Raw genomic sequence first — 11234 nt, forward strand, 5'->3', positions numbered from 1 at the left:
TACAAAATCTTGCATAAAACCTTAATATATCACAAGAAAAGCTACGCTCTTTATTTTCTAGAAAAGTTGTTATCAAATCAGGAGACATATTAAAAGTATTCAAAGATTGAACACTTATTTTGTAAGAGAAAAGGAAATTTTGAGAGAAAAATAAAGTGTTAGACAAAAATAAAAGAATAGGAGATTTTGTGAAGTCAATACAACAATTATATAATTATAAGTATAAAAACTTATGAAAATATAAAAGATTTAAGAAGGAAATTATAACATAATAGAATTAAGTGCTCAAATTAATACATCTACTTATGCAAAATAATAATAATGACTTGAATTTGCGTTTAAAACACTTCCAATATCGAAAGAATAATTTCTAAACATTAAGCTACTCAATATTTCTAAAAAACACCCACAAAGCTACTAAATACCATACTCAATAAGACACTGGACGCCAACACCATCACACATGAAGAAGTTGCAGTTGCAAATTACTTGGAAGGTGATGAAGTTGAATCTTGGGGTGATGTTGACGGTAGAGGTGGAGGTGATTGTTTAGGGGGAGGTGGTGGTGGATATGTAGGAGCCAAGGTTGGAGCATGATGCTTGGGAGAGTGTGCAGGTGATGCAGATGATTGTTTAGGAGGTTCAGCTACATGTGCTGGTGGTGGTGTATATGTAGGAGCCAAAACTGGCCCTGCAACCGGACCATGATGCTTTGGAGAGTATGCTGGCCCTGGAGATGATTGTTTAGGAGGTTCAGCTAGAGGTGATGGAGATGATGGAGCCAAGGCTGGTTCTGCAACAGGACCAATATGCTTGGGAGAGTGTGCTGGCCATGGAGATGGTCCAGGTAAGACAGATGATTGTTTAGGAGGCTCAACTACAGGTGGTGATGTAGGAGCCATGGTTGGCCTAGCAACTGAACCATGATGATTGGGAGATTGTGCTGGTCCATGCAACACAGATGATTCAACAACAACGAAGTTTCTATAGGCATCAGAGAAAGAGAGGAGACAAACAATGAACACTACGAAAAGGCTAAGAGATCTGTGAGATTTCATATTGACTGATTATATGATGATTTGTGTGATAATCATTTATGGGTGCATATATATACATATATGTATGCATAGGAAAAGGAAAGAAAAATTATGGGAAGAAGCTTCAAAGAAAGCTCTTTCAAGCCCTAAATTATGAGAGAATCAAAATGAATCAAAATGGTAGCAAATCAATAGGAATTAAACTGATATTATGGAAATTAACGAAATTAGAGTTGACTTACTTTAATTACTTACTTTTGATAATTTGTGGAGCTTTCTAGTATACAGCTAATATTTAAAACTTGAGATGTTTATTTGATAATTTTAAGCACTTAATCTTTTGAAAAAAAATTAAATTGAAGTTAAATTTAACATTATGATTTAAAATAATAAACTTATACACCCTAGTGTATATATATTCATATTATACTAATACAAATTCGGGGACCATCTTATAAAGATTCCAAGTAAATTATAGATATAAGTAGAGGTGTACGTGGGCTGAGCTAAGTTCGAGTTGGACCTATGCATGATATTAATACGGTTTATACTTGTCCAGGTTCGGATTACCTCCAAATATTGGCCTAAAATTTTACCCAAGTTCGTCCATTTTTTCAAATGATTATCCCAAACCCATTTAGGCCCACCCATATTATTTTTTAAAATTTTTAAAAGGAATATATTTATACTATTTTGATTTAATATTTAATAATTTTATATATAATTATCCTAACATTTTTTTAATATTTACAATATAATAGTATTATATATTACTACAAATTTAATTTTTATGTATTATAAATTACATAATATAAAAAATAACATAATATAAAACATTACAAACTTTAAAAATAATGAACCGAACCGAACTAAGCTCAAGTCTTGAATGTTCAACCTCGAATACGACCCATATGAGAAACAAATTTTTTTTTTGCCCAAACCCACTTTTGGGCATAACGTTTTTTACTAAACTTTCTCAAATTTCAAGCCAACCTTCAAGCATGGATAAATAATCTAACCTATAAACAAATCTAAATATAAAAATGTACTAACCAATATGACCAATACCGATACTAATAGGATGCCGCTTGCACCAATTCTCTACCTTTTTCCATTGAAGAAAACAAAAGTACAAGTAACAAAAATAACAATTATATTGTTCTTTAAGCTAGAGGCTTAAAACAAATAACATTGGAAACAAAGTAATATTAAGTCACAAGGCATAATCTAAATTAACAACAACAAAGGAGTTCTTTTCTCTCTTGAAAACATTGCAAGGATTAGTTGTCTTGTGTAGGAGTTCTTGGGCTGAAAAACTTGGCTATAACTCTTGAATCCAATATATTTAAAGCTTCTTTAGATTTGATGCAAATAGGTGTCTTGTATTGGCTCAAAGAAGCTCCTTTGGACACAAAGTAATCCAGTAATGACTCAAAAGTTCCTTGTTTAACAACCCTAATCTCCAAAGCTGCAATCATGTTTTCCTTCCTATACATTCTATATGTAAAATGCAATGAATCTTCCATTTTAGAGCAACATTCTTCCATTACCTTTGGGTCAAGTTCTTTGCCGTTGTTGTTGTTGTTGTTGCCTTCTTTTGGCTTAATCTCCCAGAATATGACATAGTGACCTGGTGTTGAAGATGTATCACCGTAGCTAGTGTATTCTGTTAAGATGAGTCCGAGCGGATCGAGAAGTGCCTTTGCTTCTGCCACTGCCTTTAAGATGTCTGCTTCACTTGTTCTTTCCATATCAACGCCTAGAGCAACGTTTTGCCTCCCAACAAATTGGAACTGAGGTGTATTGTTGTGGAAACCGGTCACCTTAATAATGTCTCCAACTTTATATCGATATAATCCTGAATAGTTTCGATCATTATATCATGTGTTAGGACATGGCATTTGAATGAATTCAGCTTATGATTTATAGTTTGAGGAAATCATACCCATAGAAGATGTGACAAGTACTTCATAACATTGACCAAGCTTCACGTTTACAAGATCAACAGGTCCGGTATCTTCATGGTGAGACATGGCGTTTAACTGAACCTGGTTTTGAGAATCTGTATCACAGTCTTCTTTTATCGAAAGGAATTCATAGTAAACCATATTTGGGAGAAATGTGTAAGAGACATCTGAAGGTTTACATAGAGGTTCCAAGTTGATCCCGATGGCACCTTCCGAGCAAGCATAAAAACCTGACACTAATGGTAGCCCACCACAATAGAACTCAAGTTCTGCAGTATATTGTAGCATGGCACCTGTACATACGGTACCAATGTACTTTGTTTTAGGCCATAGCTTTCTGATTATTCCTTCCCATGATTTACAACTACATACGTCTTCTATCAAGTCAGCCAATTCTGGATTAGGCTTCAAGATCAATGATGCTGCATTTCTGCAACCCGAGTCAGTGATCCATTCACTTATTTGACCGGTTTTTATATTAGAGCATAGCTCTTTCCAGTTATTTTCTAAGAACTTGATATTTCTTACAACCGTAGATGCAAAGATTGAGCCAATCATGACGACCTCATTACGTTGTATTAAACCAAAAAGTATTTGACAGTACATGCTTTGTTTGGTGTCCGGGCAAAAGATAATCTCAAAAGGGCTAGTGTAAAGCTTGGGTAAAATAGCTTTAAAGCTACTCCCCTTGAATGCTCTTGTTGAGACTGCACTTGCTTTGAGTCCAGAAGGAGTTTCGACCTCTGGTTTGGCAAACATAAGTTCCATCCTTTTACCGGCTTGGTTTATGTCACCAAAGTGCCTGTAAATGGATAAACCGAAGTGGTTAGTTTTAGGACTCAGTTCTTCAGAGCTGTTCCTATGCCAATAACCAAAACAAGAGGGGCTTTCAGCAACAATGTCTCAGGAAGATCCAGCAGGATGGAAACCAAAAACAATTTATGCTACGTTTAGAAATTCTGGACTTGAATTTCATTTGCCATATAAGTTACGAGAATGAAATGCATAAGCATGAATTTCAAATTCACAAATATCTTCAAGTCAAGTTCATCAATGTATAGGCAACCAACAAATCTATGACTTTGAAAATTAAAGAGCTTTTGTACCTAGAAAATGAAAGAAAATAACTAGTGACTGTACCAGTATGCATTCTAACAACCAATATATTAGGCCCTAAACCAAAGCCAACAACCATATATAGACACTAGACAGTCTCCTGTTTTCATTTTTCTTTTGAACATGAGACCAAGTTACCGATATTTCAAGCCACCAACATAAGCCTCCATTTTCATTGAAAATGACTTCCGAAAAATAATTTTCTGGTGTTCGAATAAATATGTGTAAAATATTTTCTTTTGTTTGACAGATTTCTTAAAAATATTTCATAAAAGTTGTTTTCAATAAAACAAATATACATTTGAAATTTTTTATATTTATAAATTTATATTTTCCATTGTTTTTGTAAAACAAACATGAAATAAATATATTTGTTATAAAATATTACAGTGCAATTTCCTTTTAACAGTGAAATTTATTTTATAATAAGAAAATATTTTGTGATAATCAATTTCATATATAAACTTAATAATAAATAATCCTTAATTAAAACTTAATTTAAATTATATATATTACATATATGAGAGTACATATTGAGAGATTAGAGTGTAAGGGATAAATGAAGCTAAGCATTATTTAAACAAATATTCATGTTTATATAATTAAAATAATCATATTTTATACTAGATTAAAATATGTCATAATTTCTTGTACTCTTCATAAATTTAAAATTTAGTCCATATGCTTTTATTTTTGGGTTAATCCTACTTTTTAGATATCAAAATTTAGGTTCAACCGTTAGCATTATTAAAAATATTTTGTTAAATTCATGTTCATTATAAAGTTTCGAGTATCTTTTATTTAAAAATGTGACATCAACAAAATTGACAAAAATTTAACAATGTTAACAATTGGACTTGATTTTCAAATTTGAAAAATAGAAAGACTAAATTTTTGAAAATAAAATTACAGTGACTAAATTACTAATTTGTGAAGAGTATATAGATTTATGACATATTTTAACCTTTATAATATAAAACATTTATTATTAATATATTTATAATAATCATAAATATTTATTATTAAATTAAAATTTAAGTATTAAATAATTTATTTAAATAATAAATTATATTAATAATTTATTATATGTTTAATAATATTGAAAATTATAATATTTTATATTAATATTTTATTATTTTAAATATTTTAAAAATAAAAAATTATTATTAATATAATAATATTAAGTTTGACTTAGGTTAATTTTATATAAAAATAAAATCACTCCCAAGTAGTTCTTTTTGTACATTTAAAAAAAAAAAGAAGGTAAGTCATTTTGCAAGAAAAATAGCTTATTTTTTATTGACCTACAAGTTATTTTCAGTTAGTCAAAATGTTTTCCATGAAATAAATACTGAAAAATGCAGAAAATATTTTTCCGGAACCATTTTCAGTGAAACAAACGAAGCCTAAGATACTTGTGTTATTCAAACTCGGGTGTAAATTGGATATGAGTAATTTTTACAAAATTTTCATACATTTAGAAGGCCTTGAAAGGATCATATCTCTATACTCATTTAGGGGTGTAAATGAGACACTAATACTACCATCGAAAAACACTTGAACTTGGTTCGATAATTATTGAGTCAAGATTAAGCTATTGATCGAGCTGAAGTTGAACTTAATTATAGTCAGCTCGAACGGCTCACAAGCTTTATCGAGTTTTTCATTTTTAATATATATTTTTAATATTTTTATATTAGTAAATTATATTGTTGTCTTTATATATCATTAAGACTAAGCTTAATTATCAAGTCGAGCATAAACTACAACTTGAATAGGTACGAATTTAAATGAGTTCAAATATGAAAATTGATAAACTAATTTAATGGTTATATCTCGAGCCGACTTCTAGCCTTAAGATAGATGTCCTGTACTTGTCCTTATATATCATTAAGGCTAAGCTTGGTTAAATTACACCCTATACTTATTCATCAACAAGTAAACAATGAATGTTAGAAGAAGCTGGAATAAGATAGCAATGTCGCATGTTTCAATCTACTAATCTATCACGCTATCAGTGTATAAATCAAATTACTTACTTTATCATCACAGACCGGTACAACTTATTAAACGTCGCCGTTTTGTGAGCACTTTCAGCCGTGGTAGGTACCAGCTTCGGCAGCCCACCCGAAGTCCCAGAGCTACATTTAATCAAACACATGATAGGCTTACGATTAAAGAAACGAAAGAAAGAAGAGGGAAAACACAATGGAAAACAGAGAGAAATCCATGCCTTAAAGAGAACCCAGTGAGGGGTTCAACTAAAAGTATATCAGATGATGCCTCCCCATTAGCAATCCGATCAATATAAGGTTTGAGATGTTCGTAAGTAACGATGGGTACTTTTTTTTTAAAGAGTTGCTTGTCGGTTTGGCCATGGAGGAATCCCTGTAAATACTCAGTTTCAGCATTTTTACTCAGTATTTCACCGAACAACTGGTCTTGGATTTGTTGAGCATCTGTTGTTAGTTCCTCCATCATCTTCAACCCACTTTCATAATCATTTGTTGCCATCAAAACTGGTTTTCTGGTCTGTAAACGATTAGATCCTGGAAAACCCTATCTGTTTTGGTTTTTCTCTGACTTTGAAATCTATATTGGACCGCACGTGAACAGAAGCTCAATGTATCTTCCTCATGTTTTTTTCTTTATCATTTTATCTTTCTTAAATTTAAATTTAAATTTTTAATTTTTAATTTTTAATATAATATAATTTTATATTTTTGAAATGTTATTAATTATCTCAAATAGTTACTTTTGTTTTTTATTCAAGGGATTAAATTTTTGAAAATAAAAATAGAACTAAATTGCAAATTTACGAAGTGTAGAGACTTAGAGTCATGATGTTTGAACCGGACCAAACCGACTGATTAGAGCAGAAATCGGCCGACTATATAAAGAGAGGTATAAGATCAGTTGACCTGTAAACTAGTATGAACCGATTAAACAATGTTAAAAAAATCAATTGAACTAATTTTTTATTTTTGTGATATTTAATGATTTATTTAATTGAACCGTATGAACTAGTGACCTGACCAATTCGACTACTGATCTAGTTGTGAAAATCTTACTTAAAGTTTATTTTAATCTTCAAAATTTTAACTTAATAATTTAAAGTAAGCACAATGCGAATGGCAAGTGGAGCATACTAATTTCAATATAAAGTAACTTCCATATCCGCCATAGACATACCCAAATCTATATCCACATATTTTTGTGGTATACAAAGTATCTTTTTATATATTTTATATATTCATATCGTATTATACTTAATATAAGTTCGAATACCAACTTGTAAGGGTTTCAAGTAACTACATATATAAGATATAAGAACATAAAATCAATATGACCAATACCAATACTAATACGATCCCAATTGTATTTATTCTATGTCTTTTTCATTGAAGAAAACAAAACATGTAATAAAAATTAAAATTAAAATTTTCTTTTAAGCAAGGGATTTAAAAAAAATAACACTGGAATGAAAGTAAATACTAAAGAAGAAAATGTCACAAGACATAATCTAAATTAAGAAGAAATGAGTTCTATTATTTTCTCTGGAAAACATTGCAAGGATTAGTTGTCTTGTATAGGAGTTCTTGGGCTGAAAAACTTGGCTATAACTCTTGAATCCAATATATTTAAAGCTTCTTTAGATTTGATGCAAATAGGTGTCTTGTATTGGCTCAAAGAAGCTCCATTGGACACAAAGTAATCCAGTAATAGCTCAAAAGCTCCTTGTTTAACAACCCTAATCTCCAAAGCTGCAATTATGTTTTCTTTCCTATACATTCTATATGTAAAATGCAATGAATCTTCCATTTTAGAGCAACATTCTTCCATTACCTTTGGGTCAAGTTCTTTGCCGTTGTCGTTGTTGTTGTTGCCTTCTTTTGGCTTAATCTCCCAGAATATGACATAGTGGCCTGGTGTTGAAGATGTATCACCGTAGCTAGTGTATTCTGTTAAGATGAGTCCGAACGGATCGAGAAGTGCCTTTGCTTCTGCCACTGCCTTTAAGATGTCTGCTTCACTTGTTCTTTCCATATCGACGCCTAGAGCAACGTTTTGCCTCCCAACAAATTGGAACTGAGGTGTATTGTTGTGGAAACCGGTCACCTTAATAATGTCTCCGACTCTATATCGATATAATCCTGAAAAGTTTCGATCATTATATCATGTGTTGGGACATGGCATTTGAATGAATTCGGCTTGTGATTTAAGAGTTTTGAGGATAATGTTACCTGTAGGAGATGTGACAAGAATTTCATAACATTGACCAGGCTTCACGTTTACAAGATCAACAGTTTCGGTATCTTTATGGCGAGACGTGTTTAACTGAACCTGGTTTTGGGAATCTGTAACACAGTCTTCTTTGATCGGAAGGAATTCATAGTAAACCGTATTGGGGAGGATTGTGTAAGAGACATCTGAAGGTTTAGATAGAGGTTCTATGTTGATCGCGATGGCACCTTCCGAGCAAGCATAAAAACCTGACACTAATGGTAGCCCACCACAATAGAACTCAAGTTCTGCAGAAAATTGTAGCATGGCACCTGTACATACGGTACCAATGTACTTTGTTTTAGGCCATAGCTTTCTCACTATTCCTTCCCATGATTTACAACTACATGTGTCTTCTAGCAAGTCAGCCAATTTGGGATTAGGCTTCAAGATCAATGATGCTGCTTTTCTGCATCCCGAGTCTGTGATCCAATCACTTATTTTACCTGTTTTTATATTAGAGCATAGCTCTCGCCAGTTATTTTCTATGAACTTGATACCTCTTAAAACCGTAGCTGCGAAGATTGAGCCAATCACCACGACCTCGTCACGTTGTATTAAACCAAAAAGTAACTGACAGTACGTGCTTTGTTTGGTGTCCGGGCAAAAAATAGTCTCATAAGGGCTAGTGTAAAGCTTGGGCAAAATGGCTTGAAAGCTACTCTCCTTGAATGCTCTCGTTGTGACTGCACTTGCCTTGAGGCCAGAAGGCGTTTCAACGTCTGGTTTGGCAAACAAAAGTTCCATTCTTTTACCAACTTGGCTTAGGTCACCAAAGTGCCTGTAAATGGATAAACCGAAGTGGTTAGTTTTAGGACTCTGCTGTTGTAAAAGCTCTTCAGAGCTGTTCCTATGCCAGTGACCAAAAGGAGGGGGGGCTTTCAGCAACAATGTCTCAGGAAGATCTAACAGGATGGAAACCGAAAACGATTGATGCTACATAATTCATTTGGGGTTAAATCACTTTATGCCTGAACTTAGAACTTTTCCCGCATCAACTTTTTTTTTATATACCATATAAAGACACTACACGGGCTCCTGTTTTCATTTTCTTTTGAAGATGAGACAAACTCACCAATATTTCAAGCCACCAACATAACATATATAAGATACCTATATTATTCAAACTCAGGGGTGAGTTGGATATAGACTTGATAATCACCCGTACACTCGTCTAGACTTGAAGGTTTATCCGAAAAATGAGAAGATTTGAATAAAAATATAAGTCTAAAAATTGGGTTTTAACAAAAATAAGGTCCGTTTTCTAAATAGGTCAGGCCTTGGGTAAAATTTTTTGCCCTGACTTGACTCGAATTTGCTTAATTTTTTTTTACTGTCATTTTACTTTATATTGTTATTGTTTTTATTTTGTATAATTATTGTTTTGTTGTTAATTTTGTTATTATTTTAAAAGTATCTATTTTAGTCTTATTTAAGTATAAAAACTTTTTTTATTATATTTTAAATTTATTGGAAAATATTTATTTTAATGTTTAGCATTCTTATCTAAATCTAAGTTAAGATAAAATTTTTGTCTCATTTTAGACTAAGTTTAAATGTAGAAAAATGGATCTAAAATTTTACTTCGTCCCGACTCAACCCATGATCACGTCTAATTGAAAATGAGTAACTTTTTAAAAAATCATGTCTCTAATCTCATTGATCAAGAAGTAATCAGTGAACTTTAAAAGCACCCGAAATAATAACTTAGCTATGTTCCATGTTTCAATCTACTAATCTATCACTTTCAGTGCATAAATCATACTTACTTGATCATCAAAGACAGGTGCAAGTTACCCAACGCCGCCGTTACGTTAGCACTTTCAGCCGTGATAGGTATCAGCTTTGGTTGCCCACCCGAAGTCCCGGAGCTGCATTTAATCAAACACATGACAGAAAAAAAGAAGAAGGGTAAAACACTATGGAAAAACAGAGACGGAAATCACAGAAAATTCATACCTTAATGAGAACCCGATGAGGGGTTCAACTAAAAGTATATCAGATGATGCCTTCCCATTAGCAATACGATCAATGTAAGGCTTGATATGGTCGTAAGTAACAATGGGTACGTTTTTTTTGAAGAGTTGCTTGTCGGTTTGGCCATGGAGGAATCCCTGTAAATACTCAGTTTCAGCATTTTTACTCAGTATTTCACCCAATAACTGCTCTTGGATTTGTCGAGCATTTGTTGTTATTTCCTCCAACATCTTCAACACACTTTCATAATCATTTGTTGCCATCAAAACTGGTTTTCTGGCCTGTAAACGATAAGATCCTGGAAGGCTCTCAACTGTTTCCTCTTTTTTTTCTTTGACAGAGTTTGTGGAAGCTAAATATAGGACTGCCTTATCCAGAATTTATATTATTACTATTTTTGTACAATACTTACCATAATTGTTTTAGACACAGCTTGTCATATTTTTTTATAAAAATAAAAGGGTAAAATGTTAAAATAGTCACTTTTGTTTGTCTCGGGTTACATTTTAGTCACTTATGTTTGAAATATTATGTTTTAGTCATTTACGCTATCGTGTTGTAGCATTTTTAGCCACTTAGTATTAATTGCCGTTAACAGTATAACCGTAAACTGATGTGGCACATTAAATCATCATTTCAAACGAAAATTTTAGGTTAAATTTTAGCTCCAAATGAAAATGGGGACCAAATGTATAATTTAACCTAATTTTTTTGTTTGAAATAATGATTTGTCATGTCAGCTTATCGTTACACCGTAAATGACAATTAATGGCTTAGTGACTAAAATGTTACAACATATTAACGTAAGTGATGAATATGTAATATTTCAAACATAAGTGACTACAAAAGTGAC

The 11234-nt window shown here is 32.3% G+C and overlaps 3 protein-coding genes across 3 annotated transcripts; all 3 read right to left on the minus strand.

Annotated features, from left to right (window-relative positions):
• Window positions 1-485: 485 nt before the first annotated feature.
• On the minus strand, window positions 486-1058 carry LOC105790216 (pollen-specific leucine-rich repeat extensin-like protein 3). The gene has a single exon (XM_012617698.2). The coding sequence runs from the start codon at window positions 1056-1058 to the stop codon at window positions 486-488; it is 573 nt and encodes a 190-aa protein (XP_012473152.1).
• A 1050-nt stretch (window positions 1059-2108) lies between these two features.
• On the minus strand, window positions 2109-7498 carry LOC105790212 (indole-3-acetic acid-amido synthetase GH3.17). The gene is made up of 4 exons (XM_012617692.2): window positions 6354-7498; window positions 6160-6261; window positions 2983-3806; window positions 2109-2895 (listed from the first exon to the last, which is right to left on the minus strand). Exons 1-4 carry the CDS (start codon window positions 6632-6634, stop codon window positions 2318-2320), a joined length of 1785 nt encoding a protein of 594 aa, XP_012473146.1. The 5' UTR covers window positions 6635-7498; the 3' UTR covers window positions 2109-2317.
• A 146-nt stretch (window positions 7499-7644) lies between these two features.
• On the minus strand, window positions 7645-10746 carry LOC105790213 (indole-3-acetic acid-amido synthetase GH3.17-like). The gene is made up of 4 exons (XM_012617694.2): window positions 10364-10746; window positions 10174-10275; window positions 8365-9185; window positions 7645-8274 (listed from the first exon to the last, which is right to left on the minus strand). Exons 1-4 carry the CDS (start codon window positions 10642-10644, stop codon window positions 7697-7699), a joined length of 1782 nt encoding a protein of 593 aa, XP_012473148.1. The 5' UTR covers window positions 10645-10746; the 3' UTR covers window positions 7645-7696.
• Window positions 10747-11234: the final 488 nt, after the last annotated feature.

Source organism: Gossypium raimondii, chromosome 8 (genome assembly GCF_025698545.1).
Source record: "Gossypium raimondii isolate GPD5lz chromosome 8, ASM2569854v1, whole genome shotgun sequence".
NCBI lineage: Eukaryota > Viridiplantae > Streptophyta > Magnoliopsida > Malvales > Malvaceae > Gossypium > Gossypium raimondii.

Excerpts from the sequence above, each read along its gene's own strand:
- LOC105790216 (XM_012617698.2), bottom strand. The coding sequence starts at position 1,058 with ATGAAATCTCACAGATCTCTTAGCCTTTTCGTAGTGTTCATTGTTTGT.
- LOC105790213 (XM_012617694.2), bottom strand. The coding sequence starts at position 10,644 with ATGGCAACAAATGATTATGAAAGTGTGTTGAAGATGTTGGAGGAAATA. Across the intron at positions 9,186-10,173 it reads CACCTGTCTTTGATGATCAA|GCACTTTGGTGACCTAAGCC; the intron begins GTAAGTATGATT and ends ATCCATTTACAG. Across the intron at positions 8,275-8,364 it reads TCTTGTCACATCTCCTACAG|GATTATATCGATATAGAGTC; the intron begins GTAACATTATCC and ends GAAACTTTTCAG.
- LOC105790212 (XM_012617692.2), bottom strand. The coding sequence starts at position 6,634 with ATGGCAACAAATGATTATGAAAGTGGGTTGAAGATGATGGAGGAACTA. Across the intron at positions 6,262-6,353 it reads CTCACTGGGTTCTCTTTAAG|CTCTGGGACTTCGGGTGGGC; the intron begins GCATGGATTTCT and ends GATTAAATGTAG. Across the intron at positions 3,807-6,159 it reads TACCGGTCTGTGATGATAAA|GCACTTTGGTGACATAAACC; the intron begins GTAAGTAATTTG and ends ATCCATTTACAG.